Below are 24,223 nucleotides of genomic sequence, written 5' to 3' on the forward strand. Positions count from 1 at the left end.
TAGAAGGGCACCTGGAAGAACTATTGAAAACCTTTCTCAAATCAGGAATTAGCTGCAAGGAAGAGTTAACTTCTCTTGCATAGACTCCAACATACCAATCTGCACTTGTGTTTCAGAAGGAAAAAGGAAATTGCCCAGAAGGCAGCAGAGGAAAATGAGAGATACCGGAAGGAGATGGAACAGTGAGTGCCTCAGCTCCACGCGTCTGCGCACACGTGTTTGTGTGTGGACATGAGTGTGTTTTGGGAGTGTAGCCAGGTAGAGGCCCCCTCCAGGTTCAGTGTACCTGGCCCTCTTGTTCCCTGGTGGAGCCTCCATTGCTTATAGCCACTCCATAATCCTCGTAAAGCCCATCCTATTAGGGTAACTAGAACATAGTCTTATATAATTGCCAGGGTGGCATTCACACACGATTTAGATTACAAGTGCCAAGGATTTTCTTGTCCTCACCACAGCTAGAACCACGCAGCCTCTTCCCAGGCTGGTTGGGGTTTCCCTACAGGGAGAAGGCAGGCCTGCGAAGGTTTTGGCTCCAGTCACAGGCATGGGGGTCTCTATTTCAGGATCGTGGAGGAGGAAGAGAAGTTTAAGCAGCAGTGGGAAGAAGACTGGGGCTCAAAGGAGCAGCTGCTTTCGCCTAAGATCATCACCACTGACGTGCATCCACTGTCGCTTCGCAAGCCAAAGTGTATGTATCGTGTGCCGGGGGCGGGCGCTTCCTTCTGGGGCTGGGGGACGGAGGGGTCCAGACAGAGATGCAGGGGTGCACCCACCACCACTTCCCCAGGTAAATAGCCCATGGCTCTCTAGGCTGCATTTCCTTCATGTGCCAGGGGCTACTTGCCAGGGCATTAGAGCGGGCAGGATCTGTCTGCCCTCCTTGTCCCTGGTCTGCCCCACAACACAGACTCAGGCAGGCAGACCCTCCCCATGCCCTTGGGTTACTGAGGAGGGTTTGGTTCCAAAGGTGGAACCACTCATGGGATTGTCTTCCTACTTGGCTCTGAATTGAGGCTGGGGTGAAACAGCAGCAGGAAAGAGGGGAAGGAGCTCCCACTAGAGAGGACACTGGCGGTCCAAGGTTGATGGGCGACTGGAGGAGGAGCATACCTGACGTGCCCCTACCACTTGCATCCCTGTGCGCAGACCCTGCGCGGTCCCACTTCTCCAACAATGGAGGCAGGGAGAGGACTGTGAGACCCCTCTCAGGCACCAAACTGCGGGCATCCTGTGGCCTCGGCTCTGTGTGCTGCTCCCATCTCCTTTCTTCATCTGTCCTGCATTCTCACCTCCCATTCCAGTCCAGGCCCCAACCAATTGCTGCCCTATCCACCTGCTCTCAACCCCACCTCCCAGGATGTCTCTTCAAGGGGCAAGCTCACAGCCCCAGAACAAAGTGGGGAACTCAATCTCAGTGCCTCTTCAGGGGGCGCCTGGTGGGGAGCCCGGGGCAAGCCCAGGATGCCTCGTGGGCCCGTTCCTCTCACTTCACAGCTGTTTTTATTTCTACTTGACCTATGGGGCAGGTTCTACTGAGTATTGATTGTGCTCAGCTGACCTGGGAATCTCCAGATATGGGGTAAATCTGCACCCAAGAACACAGGTTCCCCATTTCTGCCTTGTGGCAGCCATTTGGTATCCTGTGATGGGGTCTGGACAGCTCCAGCCCCAGCTTTGAATCATTTCCACGCACTAGAGGGACATCAACCTGAGTCAACGAAAAGGTTCAGGGCATCTGGATGGCCCCATCTCATTCCTCCCTGGTGCAGGGCAAACCGCCCCCTTCCTGGCAGCGGGGCACAGTGTCATCTCAGGGTCCTCTCGGAAGGACAAAGCACGCTCTCATCAGCCTCCCCCGTGACATTGGGTATTAGTTGAGGTTGTGGCCAGAGCTAAATTCCCAGTGAACAATCTGTGTTTTAGACAGGGAACTAATTTGCTCTTATGCATGAAATAGGAGCTTCAGAAGGAGAGAAATCGATTTTAATTGCTTCTCATGAAAGTAATCCTAGTCAATTTAGTACCTTCTGAGAAATTGGGTCTTGGCTTCAGCACAAACTCATCCTCTCCTAAACTACAGAAAATAAAAACGCTTTCTCTGGCCAGCTATTTATTTAGTGCTTTTAAACCAAATCAAGCTCCGTGAATAAAAGGAGTGAAAACTTTCCCTTTGTTCAAGATATAAATGTATTCTAAGGGAATGCCGTGAAGCATGAAATTGATGACCAGAGTCTGCATTCTGTGCTGGGGCATCTGCCGCCTCCATCCATCTCCACATGTACCGGCATATCTCTAAATTCTAATTTCGAGATAAGTCAGGAAATGCAGGAAGGCGTCTGAGTCAGCTCAGTTTCTGCCTTTCTCCCCGTTGCTGGGAGGCTGCAATGGTCTCAGCTGTGTCGAGCCAATGGGACCCAGCCGTACTCAGCTCCTCCCTGACCACTCTTCAATTCTGGGGCCCAGTTAGCCGGCAATTTATACCTGACTCAGATGTCTGTGCCTGTGAGGGGTGGGCCCTGCGTGTGTGAACAGTCAGGAAAGCGTGTGGAGCATCTCTTACCTGGAAAATGAAGCTGGTCATCCTAATGACGTGAGTGGAGCTGACTTCACCCCCACGTGTCCCAGGGGCTCAGCCTGCCTACCCATGGCTGACCCAGCAGAACCCCAGCATTCCACCAAGCCCGCAAGTCTGGGACACACTGTCACAGGGGCCCCCAGAACTTTCCGTAGCTAAAACAACAAGAGGGGGATTTTTTATTAAGGATCCCAGAGCTAGAAAAGGCCTGAGAGAGGAAAAAGTTTACAGACGAGATGCCCAGCCTTCTCTCCCCAGCAAGTACCCCGTCAATTAGTCCCCACACCCAGGAGACCCCATGGTTTGGAAGTTGAGTTTTTTTTCCAAACTATTAAAGTAATCATTTGCGTTCCCATTGTTTGATTAAATAGTCTTTCTTATTAGTGAGGAAACATCAGGGTTCTGCTGTTGAATAAACCTAAGTCGAGCCAAAAGCCAAGTGACTTAACATAAAGGAACATAAATCGAGCCCGGGTAGCCTCTTCATAGGTTAATGGGCAAGTTCTTCTAATTAATATTTTGAAATATTAATGATCAGCTCACAGTGGACTCATACACCACCTCTCAGTCTCCAGGGAGGCCGGAGTCCAGGTTGGAAACCACTGGAATGCATGGTTTGCTATTCTCCACATTATGTCCAAAGCCATGTCTTTCTGGCCACATATGCCCCTTACCCTTTGGAGTCTCCTCAAGACCCCCCACCCAGCCACACAGCTTCACCTTCCCCTGGGGACGCAGAGCTCCAGAGGTGGTAAGAAGCCAGGAGGCTCTGTTCTCCCATTGGAAGCTCTTGGCACCAAACATGTATAGGACTCAGATATTCCCACCCTCTGTGCCACGGCTCCCAAGTTTCAGCCAAACATTCTGCAAAATGGTCCCTACTCTGCTGTCAGATCAGAGACCCCTGTTGTTAGCCCATTTTACAGATAGAGAAACTAAAGCTACCACAGTTGAAAGCACTGCACATACCATCCCAGAGCAAGAAAGCTTTGCTCCAGGCTTCTGAGCCCTGTTCTTGCCCCTGACCTCACAGCTCCGCTAGAGGAAGCTGGTCACGGGTCCTCAGGCTCCTGGGAAGCACCCCCAGCTCCTTGGTCTCCTGAATCCCTCTTGGTTCACCAGCTTCCTCCTCTTTTCCCAAGTAGATGATGAGGGAGTGGAGCCCAAGCTTGAGCCCGCCGACGACATGGACAGAGGCACAGAGAAGCAGGGAGAGCAGGTTTGCAGCCCCCGCTTCGCTCCCTGGCCTTGCTGCTCTGCTTGCCCTGCCCACCTCTTCCTGCCAGCCCTGCAGACCCCAGCTCCAAGGGGCCAACACGTGCTGAGGACCACTGCAGTCTGTGAAGCTCCTCCAAGCCCTGGCTTGTTCCAGGCACTGCACACGAAACCCTGCGACTAGGACTCATGGCCAGGCTGAAATGTCAGCAGTGCATATCAGTACAACTGCACCACTGTTTCAAATATTTAAGTACTGCCCAAGGTCAAGTCCTTCCTCTGCTGCTCGGGCCTCTCCTCGGATCTCCCCAAGGTGCAGCAACTAGGGGGCAGTGCTTGGTTCAGCAGGGGGCTTTCGAGAGCCTGTTCTAGAACCCAGGCTGGCCAATGGTGGGTAATTATTGAAGCCATCACCACCGGCCCAAGGAGCTTCAGGTTTGAGGTGTTACCCGCTCATGCTGTTGCCTGGGGAAGGCGGGGGCTGGTGCCCTGCTTATTTGGCCTGGCTGGGGATATGCTTTTCTGGAGGCCAGTCTCCTACCCACTGCTCAGCCTGAGCTGTCCTTCCCAGAGCTGACCCCCTTCATTGCTTTCTCTTTCAATATTGAAAATGGGGGATATGGCCTACACCATGAAACAAGACTGTTTTGTTCCGTCTGACAGCAGTTCTAGGCAGAGACCCAGGATCCCTTTTTTCTCGAGCCGTTTCTTGGATGGAGGGACCAGAGGTCAGTCTGGGGAGGCCTCGTTCTCTTTCAACGGGGCTTTGTGTTGGCACGCTGTGGCTATGATTTGGGAAAGCTCATCCTTCCACAAGGGGCTTTCTCTTTGATTTTCTGGCTCTAACTTCTAAAGCCAGTGTCCTAGGGAGAGGCAGTTGACAGGGGCCCATAAACTGGCAATCAGGGCCTTTCTCAGATGGCCTTAGGCCTGCTTTACAACCCAGGTGAGGCCAGGTAAGTGGAGAATCAGAGGGTGTAGTTTTGCTGTTGGATCCACCAGTGCTGCTCTTCATCTCACAAAGCCACAAGTTCCTTGAGCGCCAGCTCCTGGCCTCTGCCCTGGATTCTCTGGCTGAACTGAACTGCGTCTCACTACTTCGTTCTCTGTGTTGTTACAGCCTTTGGGTGGTTTTATCGTTATGATGGCAAATTCCCATCCTTCCGGAAGGTAGGACAGGGCTGGGTGCTGTGCCGTTTGCTGCTGAGTTTGCTGTGGGTTTTGGCGTTTTCCAAACAGTGTTTCTTTTCCGGTCAACTCTCAACGGTGTGACCCAGCCTTTCCACTTGCAAGCTAACCGTGTCTGCACCTCTCTGTCAGGCTGACATCAAATGGCAAGGCGCTGTCACAGAGTCATCGTGGGGGGAAAGTGCTCCTGGGGTGAGAACTGCCTAAGCACCATCAGGCACCCACTGGGTCGGCACCTGCCCCAGTGGGCACAGGGGCAGGGACACAACAAGAAGCTTCTGCTTTGTGTCTCTGTCAAGTCAAACCAGAGGCCAAGACCAGAAGCCGAGGTCAGACAGAGTGAAAAATGAGGTTGAGTGTTCATAGTGCTGATTACGAGACCGACTGTGCCAGACAGACTGGCTGCCGAGGCGGGGGTTTGCTGTCTTAGGTTAGGACAAAGAGCCACACCAATCATAACTCTCTCCTAGAAATATCTTTACATATGCCCAGGATAATGCAATGTCCTGGTCTCTGGGGCCTTGGGTTTTCTCTTTAAATCTTATTACTGTATCTCCAGGCCCCAGAAACCTTTCTCGTCCTTTTGCTTTCTAAATCACTTTAGCATTTGATTATGAAAATGCCACGGTTGATATCTATAGATGGGACATTCAACATGACTTGATATTTGGAAACCAGGCGTCACCATAAATCTGAGTGAACTAATGTAGGTGTCATCACTCCACCGGCTCTTTCTGGTAGGATGGCAGTCCTGTGGAAACCGAAGCACTGGCAGCAGGGTGACTTTGATGACATGTAACTTCCCCCTGCCTGTCAAATGGGAATATCTGGTGTGCCGGGGACATCTATCCCCTTCCACCAACACAACACTCTTAAAATAAGAGACAGTAGTATTATTTCTGATGGAGGTGAATCTCTTTCCCTAGGAGCACAGACCATGATGTGTTATGACATGGAATGAACTAGGACGGTGACCCTCAGGGGATTTCTTTCCACACCAACATGGTCTCAGAGAGGACTTGGTCTCGTGAAACCGTCCTTTTGATTTGCAGGCTGACTCTATGGCTTAGGATGCCTTATTGGGTTAGATATCTGATTCTTCTCTACCTACTGTCTCTACTAGACGTCAGCTAGAGAAGACAGCACACACATACACACAGGACTTCACTTGCAAAACTAAGGAAAGCAGATAGATAGGTAACATCCGTTCCAGGCACTACTAACTAGGTAAATGTAAAAGGACTATGTGTGCAAACCGTCCACACACATATTTCTCATCAGAGATCATGTCGCTTGAAAAGTGCTCTTGTTAAGGAAGTTGACCTGTTTTCCCCTGTTCATTACTTCAGCCCTTCCAGAAATAGCTGGTAGTTTGGTTTTCATTTCGTTTCCAAGAGAGAGGAAAATTGCTTCTAGGTAGCAGCAAGAACACATCCACCACGTCTGCCTCTCCTCTCAGTCCAGAGCAAAAGGAATATTTGCCATGAATTTAACTGGCAGCTAAAAGGACAACAGGATCATGTCCCTCATGCTGGCTCTGAAAACCCGTCATCATTTTCTCTAGAGCCACACAAGATGCTGTGTCTCCCTGCAGCTGGGACACCCACTGCCCAAGTAACACCAGGGGCTGTCTATGGCCATGACCGTCAATGCACGTATTCCCCTTACTTGAAAAGCTAAAGACTCATGGCAGTAAGTCCCTCTAGAGCCCAGACCCCCGGCCTATAGCCCGACAAAGTCTATGCCAGGGCCTAAAGGATTCATGGTTGTGACTAAGCCCGACTTGCAGGAGCCCGCCATCTGGCAGGAAAGCACATTCACTGCAACTAAGTACCATGTGGAGAGGGCCGGTATGAGATCAATGGACAGTGCTATGCCGCAACTTGCCCTTCTGCATCGGTAAGCAGGTGCTGCTTTCTTGGAGATGACACAGAGACTGTCACATCTGTCTGCCGGCCCCACCCAAGAGCCCTGGCTCTAAAATCGTAGCACTGGGGGTGGTGTGACCATTCCATCGTGGTGGTCCCTGTAGGAGCCGTGCCCTTGTTCTAGCAAGCTGCCGTCAGGCAGACTATTTCTGGCTCCTCTTCGGGAATTGCTGTCTGAATCTAGAACACGATGGCAGGGATGCCACGTTCCACTGAGCCAAGAGTCTAGTGAACAGGGTAGGTAGGCAAGCAAGCAGGACTCTGAAGCAATCAGCACCATTTCCTCAAGTGGCTTATAGACTACTATGGGGGTGGGTCCCCATCCCCGAGATGGGGGGGCCATCTCCAAAGCACATGACCCACGCACGGAGGTGGGTTTGTCTTTAGAAGGGGGGGTCGGATGACTCAGTCATAGGTCAGTAACGACCCTTTACGTCCCTCCAACTATGGGCGAAGTTGTGTGTCCATTGCTGAGAAACTCAATTCTTCATGCCTGGCCTTGGATGCTGGGATGATTCAGGAATGCTGAGGGGAGGCCCCAGGAAGTCTTGTGGGGGGAGCGGGGAGCTCAGTGAACATGCAGGTTTCCTCCTTCCCCCAGAAATTCCCCAGGAGGTTGATCTCTCTGCTGTCCCCTCTCTGGAGGGCTAGCTCTGTCCTCCGTGCTGTGTGTGATGGGGCTGACACACTCTCCTGTCACGCTTCCATTGCCCCCAGCTCATCTGGACACTGTAGAAAATGTGTGGGACTTGGAAGACTCAGGTCCAAATCTAGGCATCACTACTTACTAGATGTTTGACATTGGGCAAGGGACTTCACCTCTCTGAGCCTTAGCTCTTTCATCAAGAAAGTGGGATAATACGTACAGATGAGATGATCAATGTGATTTCCTTGGCATGTAGGCAGTCCATAAATGTTAATTCTCTTCCTTCCTTACTCCTTGGCTCCCCCGCAACCCCTTGGGAGAAGCAGCCAGGAAAGTAGGCTTTATTGGTCCAATTCCAACAGGAAAACTAAGGAGTCTTTTTGCCCTGCACCTCTCTCCCTAAGTCTTCTTGAACCCTGACAGCCAGTGTAAAGCAGTTAGGCCATTCTCTCTCCACACCCTCATCTCCCAGTCCTGTAGTTTTTGACAAGTTCAGAGACCTAGTTCAGAGGGAGTGGTGGAATCTCCAGCATGAAATGGTCTGGAGCTTAAGCATCACGGCAAAATCTTTGCTCTGGGCTCCCAGGTCTGAGATTGGCTCCCGCCTCCTCTAGCTCAGGACAGAGAGGATCTCTACAAAGGAGGTATGCCAGTTCTCCCAGGTTTTCTGTAGACTCTCCCAGGATACATCTATGGTGTCTGAACACGAGACACCTTTCTCTCCAGATAATGGAGAAGGCATGTGCTCAGATAATTATTTTCGTGTTTCCCCGAAAATAAGACCTAACTGGAAAATAAGCCCTGGTATGATTTTTCAGGATGACATCCCCTGAACATAAGCCCTAATGCATCTTTTGTAGCAAAAATTAATATAAGACCCGGTCTTATTTTCGGGGAAACACGGTAGGAAATAAATACAATGCTCTCATTTATACATTATTTTAGTCTTTACAAAGCCCTTTTTATAAATGTTATTTCACCGGCCCTCGACGGCAAGCCTGTGGGGCAGGTATTTCTTCCATTTTTGGAGATGAGGTGATTCAGGCCCAGAGAGGTTCAGAAACTTAGCCAAGGTCACACAGCTAGTTTAACTAGCTGAACAAGTAAGCCCATTCTGGCTGGCAAAGGGAATGTGTCTCCCACTCTGCAATGGGTGGCAGTGGCCTGCCTGTCATAAACGTAAGGCCTGATGCCCAGTGCAGAGGGGCAGAGCTGGGGTGGTTGCCTGGTGTTGTCTGAGGACTGAATGCCATGTTGCTGTGCTGTGCCAGTGTCCACATTGCCTTGTAACCCTTGTCATATAAAAAATGCCACATCGGCTCAGAAAGTAAAGGAAAAGAAGAAAGCCAAGTATGATGACAGCTTGCAGGAGTTGAGAAAGAATAAGAAGGAACTGGAGTTTGAGCAAAAGCTTTACAAAGAGAAAGAGGAAATGCTGGAAAAGGAAAAGCAACTGAAGATCAACCGGCTGGCCCAGGAGGTACGTGTCCTGCTCACAGGCCAGCTGAACACCCCGGACTCGGTTTGGTTGTTTCCTACCACAGTCCCAGGTAACCAGCTGGCAGTTGTTCTCCCCAAATGGAGTTCAAGGATAGAATGAGCCCTGCCGCTTTCCTTTTTTCTGGAGAATGAGCTCATCCCACCTGCCCAGAGTCACTGAGACTAGCTTAGATGTATGTTTGGGATTGAGCCTGGCCTCCTTGCTGAGGTACGGATTTGAGACTAGCCTCTCTGCATCGACTGTAGGACTTAGATTAGCCCCATACACTGGGCTAGAAGTTTGAGTCTGTCCCCTCCACCTCCACCCCACCAGAGTGTGAGCCCAAGGGGAGGCCTCTCCACCCGAGGTGTCGCTATGAATCTGAGGCTAACCCCATTGTACAGGCAGGGAGTCTGAGGCTACCCCCCAATTAATCAGACTATGAATCTGAAGCTGCTCCCATCAGCATAGGGTGTGTCGGAGGCTAAACCTCTTCAACCCAGGAATGTATCTAAGGCTGTCCCCTTAGATACAGGCCCAAAACCATCTTCTAGCGTGAGTAATTCCTATTTCCTAGGCGAGCTGGGTGACCTTAACTCCCTAGCTTTTGGAGATATCAAGCTTCTCTTTAATATTTCCATGAACCAAACACCAAGCTGATTAGATTAAAAAAAACAGAGAAGTCCTGGAAAATGTGAAGTGCATTAGGTCTGGTCATGAGGAGCAAATTGGCTACAAAATAAACAAGGCAGCCCAGAGGGAGGAAATAAGAGTCGAGTTAAACTCTGAGAATGTGCTGGGAGCCTCCAAAAGAACCGTTCTTGAAGAGCCTCAGGGTCTGTGGAGATGCTGGGGCCAGCTAATCCCAGGCAGCGCATGAGCCCCTTCTCTGATTTTTGCCTCCAAGTGGAGTTAGTCAACCCAACACCCTCTCCCCATTGTTTCCACCTCCTCTGGGCCCAGGTAGAACAAGCTTCGATCTTTTTCTAGATAGTTGACACACCCAGCAGGACTCTGGGGGTTTGAAAGATGTGCTTTCGTGCTACTGATTGAAGTGTGCTGCCCACATGTGACTCAGGCGTGCCTTTTGTCCTCTTTTTATGCTGGCCTTGGGTCCCAGGTGTCTGAGACAGAGCGGGAAGACCTTGAGGAATCGGAAAAGATTCAGTACTGGGTGGAAAGGCTCTGTCAGACGCGCCTTGAGCAGATTTCCTCTGCTGATAATGAAATTTCAGAGGTAACAGCGTCCTTCTTTCCACATAGGCCGTCCTGCTGCTTCAGAATGATCAGCCCTGGGGACAGCGGGAGGCAGGCTGGCCACTGTCGAGGGCCACCCCTACCAGCCCACTCCTGCTTCCTCTCTGGAGGAGGGGGAACATACCTGTCTTCTGGGCTTATCTCCAGAGAGACCACTAAGTCCTAGCTCGTCTGAGATCATCCCGGTTAGGCCCGTTGTCCTGGCGAAATTACTGCGAGTGCCCTTTTCACTGTCGTGTGTGTTCCAGTTTAGATGATAAACTATATGGTCACCTTACTTATCACCCACATATGGCATAACGTGGGACCCTCTTGCATTTGAGCATTCCCTATTGGCTGCCTGGTATGAGCTCAGGTGGCAGAGAAGTGATACCCCCGTGGCTCTGGTTTGAGGGTGGTGGGTCTCCAGCAGTAAGAGAAATAGATTAGAAGACCGTTATACTAGATGTATCGTGAAGTGGAGCACTCGTCAGGTGATTACAGACCTTCCTTACCACCTCCCAGATGACCACAGGCCTCCCGCCTCCCCCGCCTTCTGTGTCTCCCCTGGTCCCACCTCTGAGACGCTTCGCAGGCGGGCTGCACCTCCACACCACTGACCTGGATGACATCCCTTTGGACATGTTCTACTATCCTCCCAAGACTCTCTCTGCCTTGCCTGTGATGCCCCATCCTCCACCCCCCAATCCACCCTCCAAGGTCCCCGCGCCCCCTGTCCTTCCGTCCTCAGGCCACGTGAGTGCCTCATCCTCGCCCTGGGTGCAACGCACTCCACCCCCCATTCCCATCCCTCCCCCACCCTCTGTTCCGGCCCAAGACCTCCCTCCGACCCGCCCACTGCACTCGGCACTGGAAGAGGTGCTGGGCAACCACCCCTTCCGCACTGGGGAGCCAGGCAACCCCACAGAGGACTGGGAGGCAAAGAACAGCAGCGGGAAGCCTGCCAACTCCCCCAACCCTGAACGGAGCTTCCCACCCACCCCAAAGGTACTACCCCTGTTCTGCCTGCTGTGCTGGGAAGCAGGGAAAATGGGCAGGGCTGCTGTTTCCCACGTCCTCCACTGCTCCTGTGAGTGGAGACGGAAAGAAACATCACCCCAGCCCATCTTCCAGGAGTGAGCTCCCCAACCTGCATGTTGTGGACATCCTGCATGTGTGTGGTTTCTGCTGAGTTGGAAGTGCTCTACTGGATGGTGAATTGCCTGTGATACTGGGATGAGCTACAGTGTATCGTATGGATGGGCCTTGTCGTCTCTTCCTCTTGGCCAGTATGGATGGCAACATTCAATGCAGTATTGGCAAGTTGGTGTTGAATAGCCAGAGCTAGTCACTTCATGATATTAACCTAGAAAGCCTTGAGTATGGGAAATAAATCCCTAGATTAACAGGGGGAAAGGGGGAGCAGTATTAGACTCTGGAAATGAAATAATAACACTGTCCAGTGCAGTATTAGGACACGGCAGTGCCATTTTCTATGGCCCTAGCCAACTACATTGGTTTGACGTGTAATACCCAGAAATGTCTGGCCAACTTCCAGCTACAGAAAAAATGAAGATGGAGAATTCCTAGAAATCTCCAAATTTACTATTAAAAGACTAGAGATCTTTTTCATGGATGTCAAGCGGCCGAACAGTGATCTTTCTCAAAAAGCCATATTTCTTATTAATTGTTCTTAATCCAAAGACTGTATTGGAAAAGAATATCCCCAAGGAAGACATGGAGCTTCGATTCCCCAGAAGGAAGAACAAAAGTTTCCTCTTCTCCAGTAGCTGTGGGGCAAGGCTTAAGTCAGAGCTGAAGCAGCTCGTGTTAGCTGGGGGTGGGGGTTGTGTGTGGGGGTAGGCAGTAGTACCTGAAGGCAGAAGTTATTAATCTTCTCTGATGGATCTGAGTGGCTGCATGAAGAGCAGAATAAGCATCTCAGAGCATTCAGGAGATCTTGGGGGAAGGGAGGTGGGAGAGAAGAAAGTATCAGATGCAGGCAAGGCTGCAGCTCCCAGCAGCGCTGTCCCAGGGGACTCCCTCTGAACCTCTGGTGGAGTCCCGAGCCCTATCCTCTGACAGAGAGAAGGCTGTCTGTTCCAGGGATGTCTTTCCCCAGAGCCCAGCCAGGACCGGGTTTGCAGGGGGCTGAATTAGCCTGGCACAGAGGGCTGCATCCTTATTGGGAGTGGCCCCCACCAAGATGGGTGGCAGCTTTTCCTCAACAAACTTGATTCAAAAATCATTGATCGAGCGCCTGCCTTGTGCCCGTCTGTATGAAAGGGAGAGGGGAGCAGTGCTGGAAAGGACACAGAGGAGGATGACCGCCTTTGCTCTCCAGGACTTTGCCATCTGAAGGATGAGCAGCTGACCAGACAGGATGCAGCGATAGTATCAGCACAGCCCAGGTGTTGTGGGAGGGCCTCCTAACCGGAGGCTGAAGGCACCTCTGTAGAGTGAGTAAAGGGCTGTCAGAGCTGAGCCTTGAGGGACGGTGATACAAGGAGGATGGGAGGAAGGGCACTGCAGGTGCAGGAAACATAAAGATGACGAGGAGGGACTGCCTGGGTTTGAATCCTGGCCCAGCCCCTGGCTAGATGACTTCAGGCATGAGTCACTTCTTCTGTCTGAGCCTGGGAATGCCAATGGCAGCTGTCTATCACGAGGATCAAATGAGTTAACACATGAACTCATTCTAAGTTCATACTTAGGAGCGTGACAGGCACATAGTAGGTGCTCAGTAGACATTAACTATGAGCAGTGGCAAATCAGGATAGAGGAAAATTTGGGTGAAGCAGCAAACATGAGATGGGACGTAACCGCTGCAAACTTTTGAGTTAGGGTTGAGATTCAAACCAGGATCCAGCTTTCTTGGATTCTTCTAGCAGCCATGAAGTTCCCACTGTTAGTTCCTGATCAAAGGAGAGGGGCAGTGAAAAGCTCCCCCAACACGAGGAGCCTATGAAGAGCTGGACCCTAAGTGTCTTAAGCAACATCAAAGCCATGGTTGCTCCTGATGCGAAGGTGGGGGGTGGGGTGGGGTGGGCTGCTGTTTTGTTAGCTTCATCCTGCCTGCGTCAGCACTCTGGCCCTTGCACCACCGACACTCCCCAACCTCCATCTCCCTGCATGCTCCTGGTGAATCATCATCAGGGCTGCAGCAGGAAGTGTGACTGCTCACACACCTGTCCTGTCAGCCCAGCTACCAGCAGGTCTCAGGTGGTGGCAACAAACACCTGTGTCAGCTTGGCATGTATGCCTGCCACATCCGCACCTGCCAGGGGAAGGTTTTCAAGGCTTTACCCGCCCCCAGATATGTCCTGTGTGCCCGCCATACTATTGAGGCATTCACTGATTCATGCAACATTTTTAGTGAGCACTTACTATATGCCAGACGCTATGGTGGGCACTGGAGCACCACCACAAAATGGGCATCCCAATCCCTGCCCGAGACAGTCTCCTGGGAAGACAGACAAGTAAGCAGGAAACTACCACACTACCAGAGGGAGACATGGGAATACAAGTGCTGTGATGAGTGGTGGGGATAGAGAGGAAAAGCTCAAGGAATGCTTCTTGAAGGCAATGACACCCAAGCAAAGACCCACGCAGGTAAAGCAGGAGAAAAGGGTATATGCAAAAAATCTTGAGGCAAGAAAGCTTGGCCCTCATTTTGCCCCCATTTTGAAGGCTAAAGTTAGGCAGTGTGAGGAAGGTGTGAGAGTGAGGGATGAGTCTGTAAAGGAAGGTAGAGAAGCTCATGAAGGACTTTGGAGTCAAGCCAAGGATCTCAGTAGTCAGTGGGGATCCAGAAGGTTCTGGGGTAGGGTCGTGATCCAGTCTGTTTTGTCTTGCCCAAGATGATCAAGTGGGTTAGAGCAAAGCAGACAGGGTGCAGGAGCTCTCCTGGATGTGTCTCATACTGGTCGTCACCTCCAACCTCCAGAGACTCTGCCCACCCACCAGGAAGAGCAGATGCTTCATGTGTAGCCTGGGGACCAGAACCATGGCCAGAAGAGAGAACCCTTAGGGAGAGAGGAAACTGGATGGCATCCAAAGCCACTGAGAAAAATTGAAAACCTATCTTCTGAGTGACTGTGGCTGCTGGTAACCCCATTACCAGACTCTGGCTCAAGTCCTTGATTCTTTAGAGCCACCCAATAGTTTCTATGACCTCAGAGCACACTATGGCCATTGGATTTCTCATCTCTCTGCTGCAGATCCCACCCATAGGACCTCTGGCATGGTAAATGGACCAGGCTGGCTCAGCATGTGCATGGTGTGAATTTGCATGCATGGCAGAGTGCCGTGGTTGGCCTGGACCACCCCGCCATGAACTCACATGGCTCTCTATTAAACTAACCCCTGTAGACATTTTGCCCAAGCCCACAGCCTCCACGAGGCCCTGGCGTGTCCACCATCTCCAAGCCTGTCATGGTCCAGCAGGAGCCCAGCTTCATCTACAGGACACCTGTGAAATCTGAGGTCCTGGTAAGCCCCTCAGGGCCCCTCCAGGGCATCTCCAGAGGAGCAGACCAGGGCTGTCTCCCCAGGGTTCTGCTGAAGGGGGAGTGAGGTGGGTGGGATACAAACTGGCATCAGGTGCCGTATCGGAACCTTCTCATTGGTCGAGAGATGAATCCACATGGGTGTAAGTGGTTGTTGACACAACCAGTGAAATTCCTGTTCCTCACTTGACCAAACAGGCTGGCGCTCCATCTAGAAGTAATAAAAATAACAGCTCAGCCTTATGAGCCTGCCATGTGTCAGGCTCTTGCAGAATCTCATTTAGTCCTCACAACAATCCAGTGAGATGGATGGTACCTGCTGTTATCCCTTTGTCACATTTGAGAAAACCGAGGCTTAGAGAGGTTAAGTCGGTTGCCCAAGGCAAAGCCAGGACTTACTACTTACTCCAGAGTCTTTCAGACTCCAAAGCCCAGACTCTTACCTATGTTGCCATCTTCCAAAACCTACAGCAATTCCAGTTGCCCTAAGGCCTGTGGCATGGCGTGGAATACCCTCAGTGGGCAATCGGCCAAAGCAGATCGACTCCGTTTTTTCATTTCACATCTCCCTCCTCACTGGGATAGGGAGTGCCAGGTCCTGGGAGAGTGGGAAGGGTCTGCCCACCCTCAGTCACTTGCAGCTGAGAAGCTGGGACTCATGTACCACCCCCCTCCAGGGGCACCAGCCACCCCTAGTGGGAAGAGTCATACAAGAATTCTTATTCTCCTTTCCAGGAAACCCTATCCAAATGTCAGGGCAGGGCAGCTCCGTTACTTATTTTGAGCTTTAGCTGTCCTGTCAGCTCCCAAAGGGTAAAGTTCATGCTCCTGTGACAGCTGGCTGATGCATCCATATCGGATTCTCGGGCTGATGACAAGTGGTGGTGTCTGCTTGACTAGAACTGGGTAGCTGCTGCGTCTGGGGACCTGGAGCGGGCCGGAACTAAATCAGGCTGTGTCTGTTTGGGGAGAAATGTTGGCAGGGCAGCCCCAGGCTGGCAGGCCCAGGGTCTGGCATCAGGGGCAGACGAAACCTATTGGTAACGTCCCGTGTGGAACTTTGTGTGTTTTTTTTTTCTGGCAGCCACAGGAGATGTTGAAGAGGATGGTGGTTTATCAGACAACGTTCAGACACGTAAAACGATACCCACTGTGTGTCGTGATCCTCCCTGCCACTCCTGGTGCCTCCCACTCTTTCTGCTCTGGGAGTGCTGGCTGGCTCTGAGGTGGCCCCAAGCGCCATCTGCTGGAAGCCACAGGCCAGAGCTGTGTCCTCGTTGCCGCAACCAGGGTTGGGGGAGGATCTTGTATCAGCTGTGGGCCTGGGGCTTGTTAGACTCCATGCCTGAGCTGAGAAAGCAGCAGGGTCCCTGGGGGCTCTGCCCTTTTGCTGTTGTTTGTTCAAAGAGAATCACAGTTTCACCGAATCCCACGTGGCTCCGAGCCAGCATCAGGGAGGAAGTGGTAGCCTCGGTCCTTCATCTGCTGGAGGCACTCCTGTGGCCGGGGCCTTACACATCCTTGCTGGTACATGAGTGGTATCAGGCAGACAGACCCTTCTGCTGCCCATTTGCTGGGGCTTTGGTCAACAGCCAGTCATTGGATTGGCTGTCTCACCACCGATGAAAGAGACCCCGAAATGGAGGGAGATCTTGCAGTCAACCTCCTCATGGAAAACCCCCACCCCTGCCACCCACCTGACCACAGGCTGATTTGACTACAGGCAGAGAGCAAAGGGGAGGTGTCAGCTATATAGTGAGACATGGGTGTCTGCAAAGGAGGCTGCTCCCAGCCCAGGACTGAGTCGTGCGTGACAAGTGACATCTAACACTTAGAACGTGTGCTGTACCAAGCACTGTTTCTAAATATACACATTCACTCATTTAATCTTTACAGTAACCTAGGAGTTAAGTGCTATTATTATCCCGTTTAGTAGATGAGAAAGTGAAGCAGAGAGATTAGGAAACGTGCCCACGATGCCAGAGCTGGTATCAGACCCCAGATTTTAACCCAGGAGGTCAGGCTCCTAAATGTTATACCATCCTGCCTCTCAAAGTACAGCGATTATAACATAGACATTTAAGAGGCTTGTTATTTAGAACACAAATGGGTCTCAAAGGGAGAGGCAGGATGATGAGAGGACCAAGGGCCCAGCCTGGGAGTCAAACCCTTGCTCCACTGCCCACGGACTGGGTGACCTTCGGCATAAATGCCACCTCCTTGGGCCTCGGTTTCTCCATCTGTTGGATGAAGGGTTGGGTTCCCTGTTCAAGGGCTGACCAGGTAGTGGCTTATAGGTCTCTGATCTGAATTCACGTGAGATACAAGTACTTGCCATCTGGACCAACCCTGAGAGTGGATTCTCAGGTGGAGAAGAGAAGAGGAGGCTTATAGCCAGCACTGCCCAGTTTTTCAGAAGAAATAGCCAGGGGCAGGCTGAGTGAAAGAGCATTAACTCCACACAGTCAGCTAAATAACCCCTCTTGCCCATGGATTTGCTACATCCTTTCCTCTCCTGTCCTGATACCCAGACTAACCTGGGGGTGGCTTCACAGCTGCGCCACACTCCAGACCATCATGCTCTTTGGGGTTGAGCCTGAGCAATGAAGACTAGTGAGGAAGGACGGCAGGCAGACGCCCAGGGATCCATCTGCTGATATTTGGCCCTCATCTGTGCCCAGAGCTTGGTTTGCTGCGTGCTGGGCATAGAGGGGGCTGTGACCTCCCCATGATGTGGCCACAGCCCCAGGAGACACGTGGTGTGTCCTAGGGAACTGGGTGCTGGGGGCAGCTCCACTCAGTCCAGCAAGGCCTCTCCTTCACTCCCACCTTCTGTAGGGACTAACCAAGACTTTGCTCCCCTTGGGCTTGGTACCTGGCCCCTAAGCCTGTGGACCCCGGGCTCCAGCTCTCTCTGTGTGACTCCTGGGAAGGCGGTGTGTTCTGGCTCTGCCCCTGTCTCCCTTCTCATTATCTTGTTTCTACGTCTTGGGGATATTGTTTCCACAGCCCCCACCAAACCAGACCCCCTAAGCTGTGTGTCCGCCCTCCTCCCCCCCACCCCGCCAGCGAAGGCTCTGGGGAAGCCTCTTGCCTTCCAATTAAGCATGACATTAGGAACGATGCTGAGCTCAGGCCCCTGCCTCTCCTCTTGACGCCTGATGTCCCTTTGCCCCACCCACCATCGTCTTGTGGCTGGATTCCCCAGGAGGAGCAACCTCTTGAGCAGTGTTGGTTCTTCTTTAGGGTCAGAGCACTGGGTGGAGAAACGCTGGGCTTTTGGAGCTGCCAGCCTCCTCCCTGCATCCCCATCCAGGCCACGTCTGACTCTCCCCCTCTTTCCCCCGCCTCTGACCCATTCACTGTTGTCTTCCTCTGCCCTAAGCTTGTTTTCTGCAGTGACCCTCAAGGGCATCTGCTCTGTCACCCTAACAGCCTCTTTTGCTTCCAGGATTTCCGGAAATATGAGGAAGGCTTTGACCCCTACTCCATGGTAAGCGAGAACTCTCCTACCCTGGGGAGTAACCCCAGGAATGGGGGTGGGGGTTATATTATGTTTGGTGGTGATGCATTCAGGGCCCTGGGGGTCCCAGAGATGAAGTGGGACACGTGGCCCAACCGTCGTTTCCTGGGGAGGCTCCTTTCAAATGGCAAGCCAGTGTAAAGGTATGGCTGGTGTGTGGGGGGTTTATAACCGTTACACTTACTGAGCACTAACTACAAGCCAGACACTGTGCTGTGTATTTACAAGGCACGCTCTCACCAGTCTCACCAAACTGCCAAGAAGAATGGATCTGGGCTTTGCGTGGTCACCTGATGGCTGTGTCCTCCCATGTACCCTCTAGTTAAAGACTGATGAGGAGAGGGCTGGGAACGTTCCCCCTATTCATGTCCTCTGTGGGCCCAGTGTCCCACACACAGGTGCCTGGATTCCCCTCCAACCCCTGCCCCACCCCCACCCTTCCGGTGGACTCAAAGCTCCCCCACTGTCTTTTCCCTCTAGTTCACCCCAGAGCAGATCATAGGGAAGGACGTCCGGCTCCTGCGCATTAAGAAGGTACCTGGGCACATGGAGGTTGGGTAGCCACCATCCTTCTCTGGCACTGCACCCTCTCCATCTCTTAAAATGACTCCTGGGAGACCCCTCAGATCCCCACTATCCCTTGTCTCGCCCCCTGAAAATGCTCCCTCCTGTGGGGGGATCCCATGCCCAGGCCCCACTTGGCATCCATGCCTCATTTTCTCCCCTACAGCCCTGTCGTTGGCCCCATGGCTTCTCCTCTTCTCTCTGTGGCCCTGTCAAGAGGCTCCTTGGTGCCCAGAGGCCCATAGGCTGCTGTCTGCTTGGCTCCCTAAAACTTGTTTTCCTCTAACCAGGAGGGAGCCTTAGACCTGGCCCTGGAAGGCGGTGTGGACTCCCCGATCGGCAAGGTGGTCGTCTCCGCCGTTTATGAGGGGGGAGCTGCTGACCGGCATGGTGAGTTGGGACAGCAGTGCCCCAATTTGGTTATACAGGTCTCTCCAAGAAAACCAACAGTGGCCCCTGTGGACGGGGTCAACAGATGCTCAAGAATGCCCCCCTACCTGTATGCATCCATCCATCTACCCAGTCCCACACGTTGTCTGCGTGCATACGATGGTGCCAGCACCTGTGGGTGGGTACACAGCCACACCTGAGAGCACCCTGCCCTCCAGGGGCTCCCTTTCCTGTGGTGAAAATATACCCAGAATTGCTAGGTACTGACAAGAACAGTGTGGTCTGCTAAGGCTAAAAGAGGTGTAAGGGGGTAGAGGGGAGCTGTGGAACTCTGAGGGGCCCCTAACCCACCAAGGGAAAGGGGGCTGTTGGGAAGCCTCCCTAGAAGGGTGATGCCTAGCTGAGCCTCAAAAGATAAGCCGATATTACCTTTGTGAAGGTGGAGAAGAGCTTTCCAGAATGAGGGGATAGCACATATAAAGGCAAGAGACAAACTATCAACATCTTACCTGTCCTTTTAATAAGGATGAGTCTGTCAAGAATTAACCATGTGCCAGATGCTACTCTAAGTACCTGTGTCTAACATGTAGACATGTCATTCGTGTGTATTAACTCCTTTAATCCTAAAACGACCCCAAAAGTAGGTAGTATGATTATTTTCATTTTACAGCCAGTCAGCAGTGGAGGCAGCGCTTGAACCCAAGCAGTTTGGTCATTTTGCTATGCTGCCCAGCAGAAGTGCCACCTCTGCCTGGGCCTTGCACTGTCTCGCCCCCTCCCAGAGGGGCAGGGTGCCCCCCTCACACCTTGTGTCTGTCTTGTGGCGTGATCTTCTTGCTTTGCCTTTATCCCCTCATCAACAAAAACACCTTCTGCTGATGAGTGAAGCCTCTGAGGACCCCAGGCCAGACTCTTGCCTCAAACTATCAGCCCATTCACTGTCACACGGTACCTGGGACTCCACCATTAGTGATCGCTGCTTCCAAGTCCAGGAGGCTTTTCAGTACTCCCAAGTCCTCGGTGGAAGCATATGTGCCCTCAGAGGAGAAGCCCAGGCACCTCACCTTTCTGAGCCAGAGCGGGGAATCCTGTGCTCTGATCCCCTCTGGGCAGTGCCAGGCTGGAGTCAGGCTCTCCCGCAAGCCCGAGGTGGTAGAATGGAGGGTGGGTAAGGGCCTGAGGCAGGAGATGGAGTGATGGAAGGCCTCAGCGACTTCCGGCCCCTCACTGCCACACTCTGAACCTCCATTTCAGCTATAGAAAGGGGGTCTGCTCAGCTAGTCAGCTGCCATGGCCCACCACTGCCCACCCGGCCTACACCCTCCTGCTCTGTCCTATTTCTGTGCCACTGGAGGGTAGAAATGATGCTTGGTCCCGGGAAGCCACCTGTCTGCTATGTCTAGCAAGTAAAGAAGACCAGGACGAATGCCTGACTTTTCGTGACCTCCCCCCCACCCCCCCGCTTATAAATCCACAGCCCAACCGCTGTCTTATTGCTCCTGAGGCTCCATCTTGGGTTTGTACAAAATAAAAGTCACCCCTTCCCAGGCCCACTATCCAGAGGAAACCTCTCTACAGCTTGGCCCACACCGCTTTGCACATACAAGCCGCTGGTGAAAGTTTCCCTGGGAGCACATGGGTATTAGCCGCCACAGCCGTCATCTTCAGTAACACACATCACATTCCCACGGGCCGTCATGCCCACAAAGCTGCTTCAGGATGATCTATTTCAACAAACCCAGAGAGTGTTCTGTGGACACCAGGAATAGAAGAAATTCCTCAAAAAAAAAAAAAAAAGAAAAAAGAAAAAGAAAAGTTTCTGAAGTTGAAGATGTATAGGAAACCATTCACCATTTATCTACTTCTTGGAGCGCCACATACATATTAGCATATTCAATGTCCTGACAAGTCTTGCAGTGAGTAACTGTTTAGCTTATAACTGAACTCTTCCCAAATTTATTAGATCACAGGTCATCTTACCCAGGAACACCTTCAACATCATTCATTTATTCAACACATATCTATTGAATTCCTATTTTGTGGTGGGTATTATGTTAAGTGTGAGGGATAGATCCTTGAGCCAAAAAGATAATTCTTGCCCTCATGGAGCCAACAGTCTGGTCAAAGAGACCGTCAGTCAACAAATAGCTGTGTGATTCCAAATTGTGAAAAAGGCTATGAAGGGGAAGACCAGAACACTGTGAAAGGATAAAAGGAAAAACGATCTACTTTAGAATGAGTGGGGGTCAGAGAAGACCTCTCTGCAGAGGAGACATTTCATCTCGGACCTAGAAGAGAAGAGAGATGGGACAAGTATTCCAGATGGAACAGCATGTGAAGCTCTGAGGCAGGAAAGAGCTCAGCATGCTCAGAGACCTGAACAGACCAGCAGGGCTGGAGCCCAGAGAGAGAGGGCTCACAGAACAAGCTCGTGTTTCGAGTAACCTCACTGGGAATGTAGGTCTGCCTCCCTCCGCAGTCGCAGAAGACCATAGAAAAGCTGGTCATCACTGCAAAGAATCACCACTGGGGTCCCCATTCTATTGAGTGGGGTGAGGGTGTGTGTCTGGTACGGGAGGGAAGTATCCTTTGAGTAACCTGGGGGAGTGTTTCCCTTTGTGCTTTCTGAGCCCATGGGAGCTTTCAGAATCCAGGAGTTAGGCTTCTTCTGTGGCCCTACAATGACCCCCTTTGCCGAGCCCTGGGCTAGGCACATGTCACATACCGCCCAGTTGGCCAATCAGCCTCATCTCCCTGCAGGTGGCATTGTGAAAGGGGACGAGGTCATGGCGATCAACGGCAAGATTGTGACAGACTACACCCTGGCTGAGGCTGAGGCCCTCCTGCAGAAGGCCTGGAGTCAGGGGGTAAGAGTGAACACCCTCCATGCCTCCCTCCCTTGCCTGCCTGCCTCAGACCCTGGCCTCTTGGCCAGGACTTTCAGTCGGGGTGCCCCATCCCAGGGCGGGTATCCACGGTCCAGGCAACTCTTGGGTGACACCCACATACCCCATCCAGCCAGTGGTCTCAATCTGACAAGATGGGATTCAGAAAAATACATTCACATCCCGATCTTGAATCGAAAAAGCAAGTGAGACAAATACAGACTCCAGAAGGCCAGGTGTGGCAACCCACCCAAGAAAAAGATTTAAGGTCTTCTCTACGTGTGCACTGCCTAGGAATCGAGAGAGTTCTTGGGGTATTAGAAAGTGTTAACAGAAGTGAAGGGCCCAGAATGGAGGAGGGGCTAGTAGTAGTCTGTTCTGTTCTTCTTACACACCCACCTGGGTCATGGCCACCACATGCGGTCTCCCAGGCTGTGCACTGCACAATTCGAGGGGGTGTCCTCCTACCGACTACAGTGTGAATGGTGCCTGCTCATGTTGTGCAATGCACAACCTGTGCAACTGTATGCAGGCAGCCGAGTCTGAGGTATTAAGTTCAGTGCCGAGGAAGCTGACCAGATGGGACTGGGACCCCCATGAAGGGATGTGGACAAGAGAAGACTTACGGGTAACATGATGACTGTCTTTGATTATCTGAAGGGCTGCGATAGAGTGGAGGGAGCAGAAGTGTTCTCTGTGGTTCTTGAGGGCAGAACTGGATTGGATGGAGGGAGGTACTGGGAAGAGACTTCAGTTCAGTATTAGGAGCTATTGAATGGTAGAGGGAGGGGCCCAGTGGTGGTTCACATAGTTTTTATTGGCTACACCCAAGCCAAAGATGGACGATGATGGATAAGCCAAGGATGGCAGTGATGCCATTGAAGGGATTCATGTGTTAGGATCAGAAAGCTAGGCCTGAAATCCCCCAATTGTCTGTGCATCAGAAGGACCCAGGGAGTTTGTTAAAAAATACTGTTTCCCAGGAACTACCCCAGATTTCCAGGGGCTAAGTCTGAGTCCAGAGTTTTAAGAAATTCTTCCAAAGTGATTGTGAGGTTGCTGCCTGTCCCTGGTCCACAGATCAGCGTTTGGGAATTTAGTGTCATTCAAGGGCCTGGAAGCCCTGACCTCTATGGTTCTGAAGCTTCGGAGACTGGAAGGTTCCCCACACCCTGGGACGGCACAGTGAAGTCCAGCCCTCCCAGGAAGTCCTCCAGCCCCACCTGGGCCCACTTTCCCATGGGCAGAAGGCCTTAGCCAGCGGATCCCGGGCTATGGTGCCCAGGAATGGGGACGGAGTATCAGGGTCAGACCTGTCCCCGACCCCTGAGCATGCCCCAGAGTCACACACCTTCTCCCCACAGGACTGGATCGAACTTGTTGTTGCTGTCTGTCCCCCCAAGGACTATGACGATGAGCTGTAAGTGTGTTCGGAAGCCTGGCCTGCGACCTCCTCTGCCTCCTCCTCCTCCTCCAGAGTCTTGGCCACCTTCTCCCAGGCACCCTGCACCCCCCTACTCCCGGCCCCCATCCAGCCTGAAGGAATGACCCAAGCACACAACTTCTAGTAGTACTTGCTCCTAGAAAGCTCCTGGGCGAGAAAAAGCCTAGAACTAAGTCACTGTCCTCAAGCATCGTCACAGCTGTCATCAAGTCTCTCTTGTTCAAATTCTTCTTTACATATGAAAAGCTGAGGCCCAGAGAGGTTAAGGTCTCAGACCCAGTAAAGGAAGAAGTCAGGACAAGGCCTCAAGACTTCTGCTTCCCCACGCAGAACTTCATCCCCTGCACCAGAATCCACTAGTTTAAAGAGTCCTGTGTCTTTTGCTCTCTGGAAGGTCTTCCTGATAGGTAATCGCATTCCCTCTTGCTGAGTCTCTAAGCGGCCAGGACCACAGGCTTTGGCCCCACCTGCAGGATCTCCAAGGAGCCTTGGCCAGTCTCCTTTCTCCTTTCTCTTTCCCTACGTGTCTCTCTCTCTATAGATATCTGCTTCATTCCTGTCTCTGTATCTGTGTGGGTCTGTTTATCTCATTCTCTGTCTGTCTTTCTCTCTGCTCTTTCCCCCCACCTCCCATCTGCTCC

General features: G+C 52.0%; 1 protein-coding gene across 4 annotated transcripts in view; it reads left to right on the forward strand.

The window, feature by feature from the left end:
* Positions 1 to 24,223, forward strand: part of USH1C (USH1 protein network component harmonin) — a 47,187-nt gene that overhangs the window by 20,804 nt on the left and 2,160 nt on the right. Inside the window, exons 13-26 of one of the 4 annotated variants that reach the window (XM_033120444.1) lie at positions 117 to 182; positions 564 to 688; positions 4,911 to 4,960; positions 8,877 to 9,032; positions 10,153 to 10,269; positions 10,794 to 11,276; positions 14,640 to 14,759; positions 15,861 to 15,911; positions 18,228 to 18,269; positions 18,780 to 18,833; positions 19,154 to 19,253; positions 22,014 to 22,120; positions 22,592 to 22,594; positions 23,503 to 23,558. In XM_033120444.1, coding sequence (XP_032976335.1) covers positions 117 to 182; positions 564 to 688; positions 4,911 to 4,960; positions 8,877 to 9,032; positions 10,153 to 10,269; positions 10,794 to 11,276; positions 14,640 to 14,759; positions 15,861 to 15,911; positions 18,228 to 18,269; positions 18,780 to 18,833; positions 19,154 to 19,253; positions 22,014 to 22,120; positions 22,592 to 22,594; positions 23,503 to 23,558 — 1,530 coding nt within the window. Of the gene's footprint in view, positions 1 to 116; positions 183 to 563; positions 689 to 3,717; positions 3,795 to 4,910; positions 4,961 to 8,876; positions 9,033 to 10,152; positions 10,270 to 10,793; positions 11,277 to 14,639; positions 14,760 to 15,860; positions 15,912 to 18,227; positions 18,270 to 18,779; positions 18,834 to 19,153; positions 19,254 to 22,013; positions 22,121 to 22,591; positions 22,595 to 23,502; positions 23,559 to 24,223 lie in introns of all 4 variants that reach the window. The other 3 variants (XM_033120441.1, XM_033120442.1, XM_033120443.1) reach the window with 3 other exon arrangements.

This window comes from Rhinolophus ferrumequinum, chromosome 11 (genome assembly GCF_004115265.2).
Source record: "Rhinolophus ferrumequinum isolate MPI-CBG mRhiFer1 chromosome 11, mRhiFer1_v1.p, whole genome shotgun sequence".
Lineage (NCBI taxonomy): Eukaryota > Metazoa > Chordata > Mammalia > Chiroptera > Rhinolophidae > Rhinolophus > Rhinolophus ferrumequinum.